The sequence below is a fragment of the Lethenteron reissneri genome, chromosome 71 (assembly GCF_015708825.2).
Source record: "Lethenteron reissneri isolate LAM-NWPU_2019-01 chromosome 71, ASM1570882v1, whole genome shotgun sequence".
Classification (NCBI taxonomy): domain Eukaryota; kingdom Metazoa; phylum Chordata; class Hyperoartia; order Petromyzontiformes; family Petromyzontidae; genus Lethenteron; species Lethenteron reissneri.
In genome coordinates this window covers 1,038,501-1,058,494 of record NC_083849.1, presented here as the reverse complement: position 1 = coordinate 1,058,494, position 19,994 = coordinate 1,038,501, and the positions used below count along the sequence as shown (strand labels likewise).

General features: G+C 51.5%; 1 protein-coding gene across 1 annotated transcript in view; it reads right to left on the bottom strand.

The window, feature by feature from the left end:
- The window catches only part of LOC133361145 (interleukin enhancer-binding factor 3-like), a 46,119-nt gene that overhangs the window by 16,433 nt on the left and 9,692 nt on the right, over nucleotides 1-19,994 (bottom strand). Inside the window, exons 5-9 of the mRNA XM_061580013.1 lie at nucleotides 19,004-19,241; nucleotides 17,908-18,083; nucleotides 12,237-12,327; nucleotides 2,636-2,731; nucleotides 1,279-1,383 (exon numbers count right to left, since the gene is read on the bottom strand). Coding sequence (XP_061435997.1) covers nucleotides 1,279-1,383; nucleotides 2,636-2,731; nucleotides 12,237-12,327; nucleotides 17,908-18,083; nucleotides 19,004-19,241 — 706 coding nt within the window. The remainder of the gene's footprint in view (nucleotides 1-1,278; nucleotides 1,384-2,635; nucleotides 2,732-12,236; nucleotides 12,328-17,907; nucleotides 18,084-19,003; nucleotides 19,242-19,994) is intronic.

Below are 19,994 nucleotides of genomic sequence, written 5' to 3'. Positions count from 1 at the left end.
GCTGATGGTGCTGCTGCTGATGGTGCTGATGGTGCTGCTGCTGATGATGGTGCTGCTGATAATGATGACGCTGCTGCTGCTGCTGCTGATAATGATGACGCTGCTGCTGCTGATAATGATGACGCTGCTGCTGACGGTGATATTGCTTCTGATGGTGATGATGCTGCTGCTGATGATGGTGGTGCTGATGGTGATGATGGTGGTGCTGCTGATGATGGTGATGATGCTGCTGATAATGATGATGCTGCTGCTGATGCTGATAATGATGACGCTGCTGATGATGGTGAAATTGCTTCTGATGATGATGGTGGTGCTGCTGCTGATGATGGTGGTGCTGCTGCTGATGATGGTGGTGCTGCTGCTGATGGTGCTGCTGCTGATGATGGTGCTGCTGATGATGATGGTGGTGCTGCTGATGATGATGGTGGTGCTGATGGTCATGGTGCTGCTGCTGATGATGATGGTGGTGCTGATGATGCTGATCGTGGTGCTGCTGCTGATGGTGCTGCTGCTGATGATGGTGCTGCTGATGATGATGGTGGTGCTGCTGATGATGATGGTGGTGCTGATGGTCATGGTGGTGCTGCTGCTGATGATGGTGGTGCTGATGATGATGCTGCTGCTGCTGATGATGGTGGTGCTGCTGCTGATGATGGTGGTGCTGCTGCTGATGATGGTGGTGCTGCTGCTGATGACGGTGGTGGTGGTGCTGCTGATGATGGTGGTGCTGCTGCTGCTGATGATGGTGGTGCTGCTGATGATGATGGTGGTGCTGCTGATGATGATGATGATGCTGCTGATGATGGTGGTGGTGGTGGTGCTGCTGCTCGTGATGGTGGTGGTGCTGCTGATGATGATGGTGGTGCTGCTGATGATGATGATGCTGCTGATGATGATGGTGGTGGTGGTGGTGGTGCTGCTGCTCGTGATGATGGTGGTGCTGCTGCTGATGATGGTGGTGCTGCTGCTGATGATGGTGGTGCTGCTGCTGATGACGGTGGTGGTGGTGCTGCTGATGATGGTGGTGCTGCTGCTGCTGATGATGGTGGTGCTGCTGATGATGATGGTGGTGCTGCTGATGATGATGATGATGCTGCTGATGATGGTGGTGGTGGTGGTGCTGCTGCTCGTGATGGTGGTGGTGCTGCTGATGATGATGGTGGTGCTGCTGATGATGATGATGCTGCTGATGATGATGGTGGTGGTGGTGGTGGTGCTGCTGCTCGTGATGGTGGTGGTGCTGCTGATGATGATGGTGGTGCTGCTCTTGCCTTCGAGGAGGATGCCCGAGGCGAGGCACTCGAGCACGCGGCGCAGAGCCTCGCCCACGCCCAGCGGGCGCTCACTCGTGCCGATCGCCTTCTCACAGATCAGCTCCATCGCCTGCAACATCAACAATGTCAGCGTCGTCATCATCGTCGTCATTATCATCGTCATGAACCCTACCAGCGGGCGCTCACTCGTGCCGATCGCCTTCTCACAGATCAGCTCCATCGCCTGCAACATCAACAATGTCATCGTCGTCATCATCGTCGTCATTATCATCGTCATGAACCCTACCAGCGGGCGCTCACTCGTGCCGATCGCCTTCTCACAGATCAGCTCCATCGCCTGCAACATCAACAATGTCATCGTCGTCATCATCGTCGTCATTATCATCGTCGTCATCATGAACCCTACCAGCGGCGTCACCACTGTGCCCATCGTCGTCTCCGCCGTAACCCTGGACACGCTGTTCTTTAGGCTATCGGATGTCACTTCAGACTCACTCTTTAGAACAGGGGGAGATCATACAAACTCCACTCACTCAGTCACTCTGTAGAACAGGGGGAGATCATACAAACTACACACACTCACTCTGTAGAACAGGGGGAGATCACACAAACTACACACACTCACTCTGTAGAACAGGGGGAGATCACACAAACTACACACTCATTCTCACTCTGTAGAACAGGGGGAGATCATACAAACTACACTCACTCATTCTCACTGTAGAACAAGGGGAGATCATACAAACTACACACACTCACTCTGTAGAACAGGGAGAGATCATACAGACTCCACTCACTCACTCTGTAGAACAGGGGGAGATCATACAAACTCCACTCACTCACTCTGTAGAACAGGGGGAGATCATACAAACTCCACTCACTCACTCTGTAGAACAGGGGGAGATCACACAAACTACACTCACTCACTCTGTAGAACAGGGGGAGATCATACAAACTCCACTCACTCACTCTGTAGAACAGGGGGAGATCATACAAACTCCACTCACTCACTCTGTAGAACAGGGGGAGATCATACAAACTCCACTCACTCACTCTGTAGAACAGGGGGAGATCAAACAAACGACACACAGTCACTCTTGCTCTGTACCACAAAAGGAGATCATACAAACTCCACTCGCTCTATAGAGCAGGGGGAGAACATACAAACTCCACTCGCTCACTCACACCGCAGAACGGGGTGAGAACACACAAACTCCACGTGGAAAAGGCGTCCGAGTCTGGAATCGAACCCTCGACCTCGTTGCTGTGAGGCACGGGGGGCACCACCGCGCCACCCGCCGCGTTGTGCGGCGAGAAAAGTTCTCATCGTTTACGGACACCGACGGATTTCAAGGACTCACCCATCCCTTGAGTGAAGACCACGTGGGCACGCGCGCACACAGGTCACGGAGTATGCGGATGACGATGACGCACGACCTCAAAGACGATGCACGGGCCTTCGGGGAGGGGCGGTGGTGGGGGGGGGGGAGAAAAACAAATTAATGACGATGCGAGAAAAATTTTAAACTAACATTAATATAACAACGTCCTTTGGTTATCTATAGACTCTGCTTTTGGGAGGGAATGAACCGGCCAGGTAGCCCGGTGGTGGGTAGTGAGTTCAAACCCTGGTTGGGGCGTTCACCCTCGGCCCATCATCCCTCCGTGGCAGATAAAATAAACACCTAAGAGTGGATTTAACTCTGGACAGACTGCATGGGAAACGTGTGATTTCACACCACTGGCACTGCAGGGCTTTAAAACGGCAGGTTAACTGCCAATGGCCACTTGGACAGGAAATCACCAACTCTTTTGGGCCTGCTTACATTGGGACGCTTAGTCAACAGTTTGTTCTTTTGCTGTGGGGAGTGAACTTCAACGACCAGAGAATGCACAGATGCATACACACAGTCAGAGGGAACACACTCAGATTCTACGATACGAATGTAACCTATTTTCTATATTCATTTCGCTGTTGAGGAAATCTCAAGCGTGTCTTTAGGGCCCCGCGGTTTATACGGAGAGCTCTTGTCGATAACAGCTGGCGACCGAGCTGCGTTTGAATTTCGATTTAAAGCTTTCGTGACTGCAGGGATTCATCTTCTTGGTTCTTTCGGTAAAGTCACGTAGAAGGGAAATAATAAAATAATAAATATAAAACATAATCAAATACAATTCTCACGACGTTTTGGCCACAACGCAAGCAGCCGTCCTCTTCGCCTGAGGACGGCTGCTTGCGTTGTGGCCGAAACGTCGTGAGAATTATTTTATTATGTTTGATTTTTATTATTTTATTATTTCCCTTCTGCGTGACTTTACCGAAAGAACCAAGAAAACGAGCTGCGTTTGTTGAACACGCCCGACTCCTCATGAGACCCTGAAGTAAACCTCAGGTGGGAGGCAGACGCGTTTGCACCTGCGACGAGGGACAATTTGCGTCGCTTTTGTTTTTCTCTGTCCTCCTTCTCGACGTTCATTTTGAGCGGGCAAATCCATTGGGACGTCTCAATTCCCGCTAAACTCAAGGGACGCTTGGAAAATCGTGACGATTCCGTTACGTTTTTGACCGTTTGCGATCCATCGCGAGCGGCCAGAAAATAACCGAACGTGCGAGCGTCGCAAAAAAACTCACGGCGAGACTTCGAAAGTGAAACTCCGCTCGACTTTTCGACTGGCGAGTGCAAGTCCGGGCCAAAACAAAATCCACTTGGATTACAAAGTCATTCCCAAAACACCAAACCCATCGAGTTAGGTTTTGCTTTTGGCCCGGATTAGTTGTATCTTTTATTTTACAAGCATTGCACCCCCGACCCTAACCGGTTGAAAAGCAACCTAATGCATCTGCGACGCGCCTTCCCATTCGTTTAACCGTCCGATGAGAAGAACGTCGGAAAGTTAACCGAACTCGGCAGCCACCGTTCACCGAATCTTCGGTTCCAGGTTATAAGCTATAGCATCGGTGCGCCACCGTCTCCCCTGCCACATAACCCTGCAAGCTTCAGCCAGACCGGGGTGTCAATTCATGAGCACTTTTTGTTGTTGTTTTGCCCCAGCCGCTCATAGCTCCAAGTGTGGGCTACTTCAAGGGTCAGGCCGCGTGTTGAGCCGCGTCTTCTCTCAAAAGCTTCCGGCAAACGCACGACGGCAGGCTTCTTGGGGCGGGCCCACGGCCCTGGCGTTCGCTTGCGCAGCAGCAACGAAGAAAAACGGGCACCTCGATTGAACGCTCACGCACGGACGAGGTCTCTGGTTGCAGAGCCATCCTCCGCACACGAGCGATTCCAGTTGCATGCAACGTGATCGCTCAGGTGCGGGGCCCACGCCTTTCTACCAGAGGTCGCAACCGGGTACCCGATACCCGTACCCTACCCGATACCCGGCTACCCGTACCCGGCCGGGTACGGGTACCCGTTTGCGACCCTGGTGCGGCCGGGTACGGGTACGGGTAGACCGTGAGTCACTGGTGAGTAACCGTTTGTCACTCATTTCCCAACGTCTTGTCTCTTCTCACAATTCAAGTTCCTAGAATCAACCCACCCGCGCCTGCAACATGGCTTCATCCCAGAGGTCGCAATCAGGTACCCGATACCCGTACCCTACCCGTACCCGGCCGGGTATGGGTAGGGTACGGCCGGGTACGGGTACCCGTTTGCGACCCTGGTGCGGCCGGGTACGGGTAAGAAATTAAAACCCGTTTGCGACCTCTGCTTTCTACCGAGCTCCGTGTAAACACAAGGCCGAGTGTAGTAGAGCGTTCGCCGCACGTTGCCGACTGTTGACGGTTTCCAGTCCCAATTTTTTTTCCAAATTCGAAAAGTTAAGCGCACCGCGAAATTACTCAAAATGCGAAAACGCACCAATCGTCGCCACCTGCCGTGGAACTACCGCAGGTTGCGTCGGCGAAGCACGTCGCCACGGTGACCCCACGGGTCACTCTTGCAAATGAGACTCTCCTGGCGAAACCAAATCGACATGACCGTGACTACTACCCTTCACGAAAGCCTCGTGCGCCGTGAAGAATGGCACGAACACCTAACGTGCCAACGATTCGAATTGGAGCTTCCTGAAGCACCTCTCCCCCAACCCCCCGATTTTCACTGCAACTCCTCGAGACGACTGCTGGGAAAGTTGTGCGTGGCGTAAAGCGTGAGAGAAAAAAAGCTCAACACTTGGCCCGACCCAGAAGAACGGCACTTGGGACCAGAGGGGCGAGTTCTCCAGGTTTTTGCTTGAAGTTGTTTCGTCCGCCAAATCAATACTAACTTTTCCTGCCATCAGCAGCAGTCCTGTGAGCGAACCTCGAACCTCCCACCCCCGCCCCCCGCCGCCCCCCCCACCCCCCCGGGGCAGTAAGCAAATCGAAACGCCCAATCCAACTGCTGTGCTCATCCTGGCCAAGACTCTTTGGAACGACACGGGGTGGAGATGTCTGGTCTCGAGAGGGGGAAAACTTCCCCAGGTTGTCTGGCTTTGTCCAAAAGAGCCATCCGACTGCGTCCCACACTCGTGCCTGCACCAAGTATTCACGTAACGGCTTCATCCTCTGCTCCTCCCTGACCTCCTCAAGCACTGCGTGCGGTTGTTTTTGTTCACGGCTGTGCCGCTGCATGGCTCTCCGCCGCGCTTTTCGGATTGCGCCCCCGATGCCGTCACCGCCGCCACCGCGTGGCAATAGCAGCTCCTGACGTTTCAGCCCCACGTAGCGATAGCAGCTTCTTGAGGAACTGAATGGAGCGGCTCGCTTTCTCCCTCCATTATACGGCAACAGCATTCGTCTCGAAAGAATGCTCCCGGCACGTGGGGGCGAAACGCCGCACACATCCGTGTGCCGAACGCCATTCAGCGGCGCAAGCCGAATGCACAACGGGGAGCTTCTCTCAACCTCATTTGGACCGAGGGACACACCTTGAACAAATAATAGGACTCGACTTCCGCTCTCAATAGGAAGCCGTAGCTCCCCAGTTTTCGAGCTCAACTATTCTTTCTTGCGACGTTGGCGGTGGCGCGCAAATAACCAAAGCTCTGCACGTTCATCAATCAACACTGCCCCTTGCGTTGTTGTTGTTGACGAAAATGCTTGGGAGTTTTTGTTTATTCGTCCCCCAGTTTGGGAGCCTCTGATTTAAACCGTGGCAACCAACGGTAAAAACCAGTGGACTTCGCTGCCACAGAGAATGAGAAAAGCCCACAATGCAATGTGGCGTCGGCACGATTCGTCGCCTTCAAGATCGTTGGGTGGTTGAAATCGCCCCCCCCGCCACCCCCCGCCGGTCCAAGCAAATCAGCACCATCGCTTCATGGCTCAGAAAAATATTGTGGGGGGGGGAGGGGGGAGGAGGGTGTCACATGATCCAGTTTTGCCGTGCAAATCAGGGGGCGGCAGGGCAAATTCCCTCTGCCTGCGAACCAGGAGACGCCGTGGCACGACCAGGACAAACCGCGCCAGTTTTACACCTCCGCCTCTTCTTGTTCACAGGCAATAAGAGGTGGGAGGAGCTGGACACGACCGAGAGAGGCGTTGTGGGGGGGGGGGGGGGCGTCAGGTGAGGTGACGCGGTTGTGGTTTTGTTTTCGACGGAAGGTGGTGCCCCCCCCCCGCCGCCCCCCGCCGGGTTGACGAGTGAATTGCCGGAGTTGAGCGCCATTAAGAAGTGCACGGGGCAATTCGGAAGACTTCAGCCAAAACACCACATTGATGACCGCTCAGTTTTCGACTCTCAAAAAAAAGACGCGGAACCTTCAGCAGTTTAGCCCGCGCTCAGGATTTTGAGGTCCGTGCCTCGATACAAGAATTTCAGACAACCCATCGGAATTAAAATTGAGCCAAGCGTCACTTTGGCCGCCGAATGTGTTAAGGGCGATTCTTTGTCGATGCAAAAGGTGGCTTTTAGATTTTGACAAACACGTTCCGCAAATATCACTTCTGTCGCGAAAAGCCGGCATGTTATTTAGTTATGTTTCCACCGATTAAAACAAGGGGGGAAAAGAAACACCTCTTGGAATTTTTTGCGTTCATCCAAGTCGGCACATTTCATTTTTTAGTTCCTTTTCCCGAGCAAAAGACAATCACGGTGACCTTTCAGGTGTAAATGTTCAGTTCGTTTACCCTACCAACAAACTCTTGCATTGACGGACATCGCAAGCCGATAGCAGTGTGGAGATAACCGATTTCTGTTACTCAACTCAAGCGAGTCGTTTTTTTACTACATTCTCCACAACGCTGTACTATTTACGGGGTTCACGTTAAACGGTTACCAGGAGAATCTTATAATGCAAAGATTCGCGCTGGACTGAGATGAGCGATAAATCAGTAGGCTCTAAAGGGAGGATAACCGCGTTAGCCAAATATATGAGTTGTGAGTTGAAACTCGCAGCAACGACCGGCTTGTACAGATAGATTTCTTTCCTTCTAAAAAAAAAAAGCTTTGACTAAGAATCGACTGACTTTCAAACTGCGGAGCCATTTCTTTTTGTCACTCTGTCAAGTTTTTGGCAAGACAACAAAAAAGCCCATAAACAATAGTTTCGTAGCCTCATGACTGATTCTAGATTTGAAGCTTTCGTGACTGCAAGGATTCATATTCTTAGGTTTTTTCGGTAAAGTCACGTAGGTAAAACATTAAAAAAGTAAAATAAAATAAAAATCACGACGTTTCGGAGGCAACACAAGCTTCCGTCCTCAGGTGGGACCGTCACCATTATTTTACTTTTTTAATGTTTTACCTACGTGACTTTACCGAAAAAACCTAAGAATAATCATGACTGATTCTTAGGCATTATCAATATATGCTACAGGACAATGGTATAGGGATAACATTATTTTTACGCAATGGAGAATTATTGTTTTTGGCATCTCGTTAATTGCTTGCTGCTGTACTTTAGATTGTTGTCCTTCCCCTGCACCTCCGATTAGCCCGGTTGGCTCCGTATGGTGCGAAAGAAGTTCAACATACATAATACTACACTACACCCTACATTACACACACTACATTGTACACTACACCAATATACGAGATTGAAACGAATTTCTTTAGAACTGCTTATTGTGTTTAGTTTGTTGTCCAGCCCCTGCACCTCCGATTAGCACTACACGTATGGTACAAACGAAGTTCAAAATACATACATAAAATAAAAATGTTGCATAACATCACTAGGGATAATTGTATTCTCCCTATTTAAGTAAATTTAATTTAAGTTATTCATTTACTGATGGAAAGGAGTCCATGTACTCTCTTCCAGGAGGGTCTGACCACATTAAATCCTCAAGTGAGTCTCTGGACTCTCTTCCAGGAGGGTTTGGCCACACTGAAGCCTTACGGGAGCCTATGGACTCTCTTCCAGGAGGGTGCGGCTACATTAAATCCTCACGGGAGCCTATAGACTCTCTTCCAGGAGGGTCCGGCTACACTGAAGCCTCACGGGAGCCTATGGACTCTCTTCCAGGAGGGTCTGGCCACATTAAATCCTCAAGTGAGTCTCTGGACTCTCTTCCAGGAGGGTCCGGCTACACTAAATCCTCACGGGAGCCTATGGACTCTCTTCCAGGAGGGTCTGGCCACATTAAATCCTCAAGTGAGTCTCTGGACTCTCTTCCAGGAGGGTCCGGCTACACTAAATCCTCACGGGAGTCTCTGGACTCTCTTCCAGGAGGGTCTGGCCACATTAAATCCTCAAGTGAGTCTCTGGACTCTCTTCCAGGAGGGTCCGGCTACACTGAAGCTCAATGGGCCACTGTAGCCAGAGGGTGACCTTACCAATTTTAATTGTTTTCCCAACCGAGTAAACTGCAGGTTATTTGGGAGAGTCCTACCCCGAGACGTTTGGCCAATTTCCGTAACGGTCAACTTTCTGCAACTTAAAAAAATAATTGGGCATCGCAGACTTGTAAACAGAGTTGATTTAACTTGGCATTTCTTATTTTAGTCACAGTCTTAGTCTGATCGACGACAACCTATCTGTGGCACCATTGGAACCTCATTTGCCAGTAGCAAAAATATGATAATTGGTTTTGTTGCCAGATAAAAGGGTAAAAAACCAATTATCATAACCTATCTGTGGATTTCATGGAGTAATTCTCTTAGTCTAGCCTCACTGACTAAAGCAAACATTAAGTCACTGATACTTGTTAAATGTTGGTGTGAAGGGTACACCAATATTATCATGTCAGCCAATCAGTGACCTGGCTAAATCTTTATATATCTACACACACACAGCCAATTACCATGCTTGGTCTTCCTTTAGTCCACTTCAGTCTCAGTAATGTTGTCAAATTATCTCAAGTCTGCATCTTCATTCAAACTAATTACGTCTCGTCACAGTCAGTCTCACAGCTAGATGGTGATGGTAGTAGTAGTGATGATGATGGTTGTGGTAGTAGTGATGGTGGTGTTTGCAATGACGGTAACGACGATGGTGGTGGTAGCAGTGATGGGTCCTAGTAGTGATCACGACAGTAGTGATAGCAGTTACGATGATGTTGGGTTGTAGTATTAGTGATGATCGTGGTCAGTAGTAGGCGTTGACATCGTCACACTTTACCAGTTCTGTCCAATCAGTCATCGTCGTCGACGAAACTAAAAAAACGATTCGACAAATATTTCCGTTGCTAATTGTTTGCCAAATGATCACTGCTTTCGAGCTGCAATGAAGCTTCTAATACCACCTGACGGCAATCGCCGCTTGGTAACGGTGAAATATTGGTACACACATCAGTTCCGCAAGGCTACAAAAGGGACAACATCATGCGCGTGGAGTCACCGTGTAGCGTACAGGCATCGTCACAAGCAATTTAAACCGTGGGTTGTCATCATAGCATTGAACGAATTCCTACACAAGAGACGGACGGGGGTGGGGGGGGGAAGTGCTTTCCAATTCCTTTACGAAACTCGCCAAACGAACGGTGCGCAAAAATATCTTTAAAACCCTGCACTCGCCGCTCAACTCATTTCACCCCAACAACCTTCACAGCTGAGCCACGCCACTGGGATGCAGCCTCCGCCAAAACCGGGCCCAGGCACTCGCATTGCCGCAGAGGGCAATCGTGGAATTGGCAGCTTCAATTTTTGGAGGATGTGAGAGATGGCGGGGGCTTAGAGGTGAAGGTTCTGGGGTGAGGTTGATATGGACCCAACGCAGACTGTGGCACTCTAGCCCTCCGATGCTGTTACGGGCCTGTACCGTGTGTTTGTTCGGCACGAAGTCCGACGTTCCGCCCCACCGGCCCGGGAAAACCAAAATATCAACGTGCGGCCGAATACGGGCAGACCTCGCTCGATGCCCATAGATTCTTTCCTTCCTGGGAGGAAGGGAGCACTCACAGAATTGAAATGGGGGGGGGGGGGGGGGTGGCACTCGGCGAGGTCTGCCCGTACTGGGGGAGTTCCTGAAGATGCCGTGAGCACGTGTCGGGGGGGAGGGGGGGTGGCGAAACGTCGGGACGGCGCACAACAAAACTACGCAAGGCAAGAGCTGCACGACGCGCGTCGGAGAGCTACAGAGCAGCAGCGCAAATGCAGAAGTCTGCACGGTGACCGCCCACCCCTCGTGTGTTTGAATTCCAAATTAAATGAGTTTGTGGGCCCCATCGTAGTCCAATTGGACGGCGCACAGAAGTCGAGCCGCAGATCGGAAGAGAGTTCGGGAAACCGCGGTGCCTCTGGGCCAACGAGAGCATTACGAGCACATCTCGTCGTCATCCGAGTGCGACTATAAATTCTTACATCACGTTGTTTACAATCGTCGGCAGACCGGTGTGGAAATAAATATTACTTTTCTTCACAACGGTTCCAATCGGACAGCAAAATGTATCAGCGCATGGACCCCCCCCCCCCCCACCTACACATCAAGGTCACCCCCACAAGCAATGCCGATGCCATTTCACCAATTGCCCTGGTATGAAATGCTATGCTGCGCGGCCTACACGATAGTGGTGGTGGTGGGAGGAAGGGGGGAGGTGGGGGTTTGGTTGACACAACTCTGAACCCTCCCAGATCTTTCCTCAACTCCCATCACCCCCCGCCCCCCACCCCTCCCCCGAGGGCTATTGGGCAACCGTTTGGGAACCAGCGGTGAAAATTCTGTCGCTGGCTCTACAGCGGGGCAACGACCCATGGTGTGTCTCTCTCTCTGCAGGATTTCCCACAATTCGGTACTCGTTTTATCAACACCGGGAGATACGATGGTGATCGGGCAAGTCTATCCATTCACCCCCCCCACCTTCAACTGGGCATCCCACTGATGACCCTTCCGACCGATCCGGGCATCGCGATCATGGCACCAAGCGGGCCCAACGTGCAAAGTTGGACGCGACGGATAAAAAAACACCCAAGCAGCTCCTACCTTGTAGATATGCACGCCTAGGCCGTGTGGACTGGGCTGACCAAACACGAGTTTGAATCTTCATTAAATGCGCAAAAGAGGACTTCACGTTCACCACAGAGCGCCATACATCCTGGCGCTCCGGTGATGTCAGCCCCCGCGACGACAGTCTAACAACTTTGCACCACGCCAATTCACAATGGCGGGCGACACACGTCTCCCCTAATATTTACTTATAGAATTTAACGAAGCCTCAAACTCGTATCGGAGCCTGCGGCACGTGGCACAGGGACGCATCTGCAGGTAGAGCACCGCTCAGTCATTCTGTCGCGTCGCATCGTCCGTTAAGCTAGCGACCAGAGCGCAGTCGGGGCAGCATTGGCCCCGGGGGTGACCTTGGCGAGAGAGTGAACAAGCAGGTCACAAGCTGTAGCCCGTACTCCCCATGCGGCAGGGAGAGAGGGGGTACACGCCAGTGACCAGCCATAACAATTAGCTCCCCACAACCCGTCCGTCAATTGTGGACGGAAGGGGCACATGCGTGCGTGCGTGTGTGTACACAGTAACTCCACGCGCGGTTAACGGGGTAATAGGGTGACGGGCGGGGGAGCGAGGGGGGGGTACAAAGGGGGGACAAAACCCAACCTGAAACCACTTGGCGTGTCGCAGGGACGCCAACGCGTCAAGGCATTTCTGCCTGTCCAGCGCGTCCGGCCCGTCTGGAGTGGGCGCCGTCAGCTCTAGGTGGCGATAAGGGGGAAGAGACGTCACCGCTGCTGCTCGCTTGTTGAAGAGGTGTGGGACGCTCGGATGGGTGGGTGGGCTGGGTAGATGGGTTGGTGGTGGTGGGTGGATGAGTTGGTGGGACGGCGAGTGAATGAATGAGTGAATTGGTGGGTGACTGGGTTGAGTCGTTGAGCGGGTGAGTATGTTGGTTGGTGGGTGGGCGACTGGTTGGGCGAGTTAGAGAGAGTGGGTAGGCAGGCGGGGTGAGTCAACGTGGCTGGTCGGATGTGTGGGCGAGTGGACGAGTAAGGCGGCGGGCAGGAGAGTGAGTGGTGAGGCAAAGGGTGAGGTGATGTAAGGGGTGGGGTGCTAGGGGGAGAGGAACTTGAGTAACGCCATTCTGCGGAGGGGGTCGGTGTTGAATGCAGTGCAGCACACTCCCTGCGTATGTTTTCACTAACAGCATGTACCTCACTCAAGAGTATGTGCTCACTAGCAGCACTTGCCCCAACGGCCTGTCTAGGATGAACGAGCGAACCCAGTTGTTCAACAGCGGTGGCGCAGCACTCACGACGAACTTGGCGACCGGAGTTCAATTCGCAACCAACAACGGTGGCGATTGCTGAACCAGTCTTGGGTCTCCCTCAAGTCGAATGAACCGGGCGGTTTTACCCACGTGTAGAATTAACGTTGGGGAAACAAAGACGGACCGGGCGCGGCGTTGGCCACACCATCCCCTGGTGTGCTGCGCCGGTCTTAATAAGTGCTCGCGAAACAGCACTTGTCCCGGCAATCGTTTGCACCAAGTGGAAGTTGATTTGATTGTTTTGTTGTGGTGCGTGTTTGTGCGCATTTGACGGAGGAAAAACGCGTTCACCGAAAGGAGAGAACGTTCGACCTTCGACTTCTAATCGACTGCGGGAACCGGCTACGACTTGCTGATGAATGGCAAGGGCAACTAAAACCGTTCTCCGAGCTGGTTGTGTCACGCAAGCTGCCAATGAGAACGTGACATAAAACAACCATCTTCACTATGGAAACCTGCTGCTTCCATTCCTCCCTGAGAACAACTATCATCGTCCTGCTGCTACTGCTACTCCCTGCCCGGGCGCCCCAGCTACGAGCAGGCCTACCCCAACCCCCATCACTACCCCAACCCCCATCACTACCCCTATTTGTATCAGTACCCCAACCCTTATCACTACCCCTGCCTTTATCACCACTCCTATTACCATCAGTACCCCAACCCGCCATCACTACGCTAATCACTACCCTCTACCATTATCACTACCCCTACTCCTATCAGTACCACTGCTCGCTGCTTGCTGCCCACGTTCCCCAACTACGAGCAGGACGTCCCCAACCTCCTTAACTTTTCCCGCTTGTTCTCCTCACCGTCACCATAACCACACCACCACTTTTAATAACACTCTTCACTATCTACACCACTCATGTTATTTACAATTTTAGAATTGCTGTAAAGCGCCTTGGAATAAAGCGCTAGACAAATATATATAAGAAAATAAGATGAGAAAAACCAAGAGGGTCTTGTCTTCCAAAAGATCGTATGGTCTCTGGACCCTTTCGGTGAACACGTTCTTTCTTCCCTTTGATTTTGCGATGCAAATGTGGTCACATTGCCGTTGCCGTCGCCATCACGACTAATTATTGCTCTGCACCAGACTGGCACGACGGGGCGGAGGGACCTTCCAAGCCAATTCATCCGGTGTACATTCCCTTCCTCGCCAGGCTCCACCCAAATGAACAAAAGTTTCTTCCGAATGTACGTTACGGAAGACCACAGTAATTCCTATAGTGATGTCATGGGTCCAGTGTACAGACATTACCACCAGCGCTTGTTTTACCCAGGAAAGCCTCACCGAGTCTCAAGACTCTCTTTGCTGGAAGATCCTGCCAAGTTCAGTCTTGGGGCGATGTTGCAATCCCAATTGAGTTCATTTGCAAGCCAATTTATCAGCACTGGGTTGTTTTGGTCAATAGCCGTTTACAGAATCCGGAGTAAACCCATGCAGAACAGGGGGAGAGAGGATGTACACAACTCCCCACAGAAGGATGGCCGATTCGGTAATCGAACCCCAGTCCTTCTTACTGTGGCGCACGAGCGTTTCCGCTTTGTGCCACCCCACCGCCCTTTACGTCGAAGAGCGTCAAAGTGATAATGTCTGTACACACAACCGTCAATCCGCCCCTCGCCTCCCGATAGCCCTCTCTCTCTCTCGTCCATCGCGGTTTGATTTCACGAGTGTGTAACTCCTTACGTCTCGGCAAACCGTGTCCACTTGCGCCCCCTTTTCCACTGCTACATCTGAGCCGAGCAAGCTTGGGGCCCTCACTGTGCAGGTGGTTTTTCCACTGGCCGTTTTCCGTGCAGAGCCGGAAGCAAACCGTGCTACGCTGGCCTCAAGGGGACGTCCCATTCTGGCTCGGGGGGAGGGCGGCGGGGGGAACGGCGAGGTCGTTGGTGGCACGGCTTGAGATTCCGCAGTGGAAAAAAAACGACCCGAGCCACGTCAAGCTGGCTCGGCAACGCCCCCAGGCGTGGCTCGGTTGTGCAGTGGAAAAGGAAGCGCGAGCGGCCCATAGCTAGACGGGCCACGATCAAGGCGGTCCGTCAGATTAAAGAGCCCCGCAATAAGCTAGTAAATTGAGCATTATTGCAACGTGAAGCATCTGGGCTCAAAGCAAGGCAATACTTGGGGTAGAAATGACAGTGACGGCAACGGTGATGGACATTTGTTTCGCTGAAATTATTTTGTTCCGCTGGCTTGGGTTGTTGTTTCTCTTCCCAGCGGACGGCCGGTCTGACACAGGCTGGCACGCAGAATGCCGCTTGCCGAAGGTGTACTCAAACTCTCTCCGTCGCCTCCGTTATAACAACCTAGAATTGTAACCGAGAATGTGTTGCAGTATCCCCATGCAGCCTTCATTCACCTTTGGGAACACCGGGAGGCGTAGGGAATTGCGGGCTGGCAGTGTGATTCTACGCTGTGCGGCGATCGGATAATTTGCACGGCTTTTGAAAAACGAAAAATCTGCGAACATAACATTTTCAGCGGCAAAAAAATGAAAGACTGACAGTGACTCGGCCGCAGATTTTTGTTCGTTTTCCGACACTTGTAGCCAAATCAGTTTCAACACGTGCGATTTGCTTTGGCGCTATCACCACATTCCCTCTGGCAACTGCAGCGCCTATTCGACACGAAAAGAACAATGAATCAGCTCTGGTGCGATCAGTTCTGAACCCAAACGTTTCAAAGGAAATAAAACAACCTCTTCGAGGCGGTGTTATTATCGCTAACATTATGTGCGACGTTTTTTGGGGACGTAAACCACATCCGGTGTCACGTCTACACAACCGCGCTCGTTTCCGTCGCTTGCGGAGGTTTTTCTTCCCGCAGTTGTGCCGCACGCAACTCTCCCGTGCGCTCGTGGGTTGAACCGCGTCGTTGTTCGGCAAGGTGACGGGAGCTTTCTGTGGCTGCTCCAGCTTCTCCCTCTGGCTACACCCGATTGTTTTCCGTCCCCAACGAACCAAATAACCAACACCGTCCGGCCTACGACAGGCTGCAGCAGCGGCTGGCAACGCTTACGCAGGAACCCGGGGAACAAATTCAGGCGTTCCGTTCGGTCGCCGAGGAAACTGGCGCAGCGCGAAAAGTGTCGGGAAACATCGTGCCGAAAAACGCACGGCAGCATAGCACGGAAGCGCACGGGACAGCCGACCGGGGGTTTATTACTACACTGGTCAACACGCTTTTGTCTGGCATGAGGTATTTCCAACGGTTTTAATGTAATTTTGAGGTGCTGATTCCAAATCTGGCATCAGTTTTTGTCTATCACATCAGGTTTTTGAGATATCAAATATTGCATTTTGTCAATAAAAACTGCGGAAGAAAAATATTAAATAAATGTGGATATCTAAAGTAAATGATATTATAAACACACTATTCTAAAAATACAGGAACCATTTTTTAACACTAAAGCAGCCACTGAACTCGCAACTTGCAATCATAAGCGACGGAATTAATTTCGGGTAAAATCAATGAAAAAGGGGTATGCCGATAAAATGAGATGTGATAGAGCAAATCTGAGATCAGGTTTGGAATCAGCACCCTGAAATTAGTCTAGAACAGCTGCAAAAGTCCAGGCCAGAAAAAAGTGTTTTTTTAGTTGTTGACCAGTGTTATTGACGATCGCACCAGATCGGTTCGTCACGCTCCGTGCCGAACGGGGGGAGCTGCTACGGAGGGGAAGAGATGGCAAACGTAGCTCGGAGTCGAGGGAGCGAGCGATGAAAGGGAGCTTTGAATCGACGGGTCGGTCCGTGTTTCCTCATGCCACGATTCGGGGTCACAATTCGATTCGGAGAGAATTGATACACACACACACACGCACGTGTGAGGAAAAAAATTGATAGCATTGCTACGCGATGCGTCTCGAATCCACGTTGGCTGCAGCTATCGCGAACTAGCCAGCTGCAACAAAGGTGACGGGATCGGTGCAGCCCCTGCAATGAAAGCGCTCGCGACGCCGATGACGGACGTGACAGGAGCAACAGCACGCACCACGAATTGAAACGCAAGTTCGAGCGCCCGATTCGTGCGGTCAAGATGCTCGAAAGCGAAGGGTTCTAATATTTGAAGAGCCGTTTTGGAACGCCGCAGAGATCCGTCCCCTGTAGTTTGGGGATCCGATTGGAACTGCCCGGAACGGGGGACAGTGTCGGGGATTACGGAGTCGTGGCGATCGGTGTCAAGAGGGGAAGCCGTTGTGGAGTAGGCAGATGGATTGACCGACAAACGCGGTCGCGGGCGGGTGGGCGGGTATATGGCGATGCTGAGTGCTGCATGGGGAAGTGACTGCAATTTGTTCCCTGCCACGTGAGTTGTTTGTGATCTGTAAGCGTTTTCTTTTTACTGCGCAAGCTAAATGTTGTTGTTGTTATGTTTATGCAGAGGGTGGCGCTTGTTTAGAATCTATCGGAAGGATCTACAAAGTTGTTCTTCTCTTGATGGCGAAGACTGGGAAAAGGTTCAGGGTTAGGTGACATCAACGCCGACAATACAAGCATCAGGGCGGTGTACGTTTACACTAATGACATTTTAAGTAAGTAAACATTTTTTTATTCTTCTTTTTAAAAGTATATATTTGTTTGTCTCTTGCGATTCTTAAATATTTAACTGTCAGTTTTAATGTTAGGTCAGACACACTTAGTAATGTGCCGATCTACAGTTGCCCGGGTGAAAATTGGGCTACATTTTGCGTTCTCCAGCACTTTGTTGGGTCTGCCGTCCCTTAGAAAGACATAGGTAATACTGATGGCGTTTAACCGACAAGCTACGATCACGCAGCAGCACTTGACACAACGGAAACCGCCAACACGACCGTCAGCGACCGGCGTCCGCTCTCACACTACCTTTTTGACTTTTCACCGCCGCTGGAGGCATTGTTGACTCGGTCTTGACAGCCGTTTTAGGGGCGGCACCTTTGGCACCGGCTGTCGGGGTTGTGGCAGCGACGCTCGCGCCGGCGGTAGCTGCAGCGGCGACATGCGGCGGCGGCCTTCTTGTCAGCCTCGGCTTTGCGATCGGCCTCCTCACGGATGAGGGGGCAGGTGAGCGTGACGGTGATGGTGAGGGTCGGTGCCCCCGGCCGGTTCCAGGTGACCAGCAGGGCTGCTTCTTTGGCTTGGTTCTCCACCCCGAACGACTCCTTGTTCTCGGCCACCGCCTGCGCACGCACCGTCTGCAGGGTCAAGAGTGGAAAATTTCGTAGGTCAGAGAGCGCAGCCCACCCAACCCGCAGCGCGGCAACGCTGGCGGAGAAGGGGCGGCCCGTTGAGACATTCCCAACAGAGAGAGCACCTCTTAAGGAGGGCGTTGTTGGCCTACTCTTCCACGCTGTCCGGCCGAATGTCTCGGAAAAGAGGTGGGAGGATGCACACTGAAAACCCACCGCATGCGCGATCTGCCAACTGACTTAACCGTGTTGATTCTAGATTTGAAGCTTTCGTGACTACAAGGATTCATATTCTTAGGTTCTTTCGGTAAAGTCACGTAGAAGGGAAATAATAAAATAATAAAATAAAACATTATAAAATTATTCTCACGACGTTTCGGCCACAACGCAAGCAGCCGTCCTCAGGTGAAGAACAGCCGTCCTCAGGTGAAGAACAGGTCTGTCGGGAACACTCTGACTCTGTCTTCCCGACAGACCTGTTCTGGAAAGATATATGATGTGATGCTACTGTGGGTGTCATGTCCTCATCACACTGGACTCGCAATCCAAGTTCGACTCCATCTCCTGGGACGGCAGTTGAAACGGACAGCGCAAGTTTCTTAAACCCAGTCCCGTAACTACGAATGGGCTACACCGCTTGTTGTTAAGTCTGTTGACAGGTCGCGTGTGTGGCGGGTGATCAGCACATACCAACGTCGTGATTTATTTTATTTTATTTCTAACCACGTGACTTTAACCGAAAGAACCAAAGAGCAGGTCTAAAACTATTTTAAACAATAAACTATTTTGTCTTTTACCAGGCGAGGCCCTCTGAGCAATGTAGCTATTTTTCAAAAGCGACCCGGCCACAAATGAGCGCGAGCTGCCTTATCATGGACGTTGAAATGTACAGCCCCCCTCCCATCCTCCCCCTTATCGAGTGGAACCTTGAGGTGCTTGGGCAGAAGTTGCACGATGCGTCCCAGCAGCGTCTTGGTCGGCTTGTCCTTACAGATTAAAACCAGCGCCAGCTCCAAGTCTCCCTTGAGCAGCAACCCCTTGGCGACGGGACCAGCGCGCATCACGCCACGCAGCGTGCGGTCCGCTGGGTCTACCGCACCGCCAGCCCCACCGCCGGCGCCACCAGCCCCGGCGCCAGCGGCAACAGCAGCAGCAGCAGGAGCCCTGAAAGCACACAACGGGGTGGGGAGCAACGGTAGCACTCGTATTCTTAGGTTTTTTCGGTAAAGTCTCCGACCCGGCCCCCTCTCAATATTTAAGGCCTCGTCACAGAAACGACCTCTCTCTTTCTGCCGATACGTGTTCTCTCTCTGTGTGTGTGATGTCTGTCTGCTTGTGTGTCTGTCTATAGTTTTCTGGTTAGATTTTTGTTGCTATTTCTTTTATACCTGATGACGATTGCTTGTGTTGCAATCGAAACGTCGTAGTATGCTAGTATTTAATTTATTATTTTATCTTTATACGTGACTTAACCGAAAGAACCAAATGATAATTTCTGCAGTCACGAAAGCTCCAAAATTGAGATTAAAAATCACGACGTTTCGGAGGCAACACAAGCTTCTGTCTTCAGGTGGAACCGTCACAGCACGATAGCTGTATCAAGTAAGAGAAATTCCAAGAACACAGCATTTGTATATATACTGGTTGAGGGTGGGAGGAGCCAAGGTAGGCCCTGAATATAATTGTTGTGAGGTTCGGTGCGGCTGAAGCACGCTGTTAGGAATGAGCCTTTGTTGTGTAAACTATGTGCGGATGATGTTTTATTTTACTTTTAGTAATTTTAATTTTTTACCTACGTGACTTTACCGAAAAAAACCTAAGAATATGAATCCTTGCAGTCACGAAAGCTTCAAATCTGGTACCACTCGTGCCTGACAGCAAGAAGGGGCCCGGGTTAAATTCCCGGCACCCATGTGC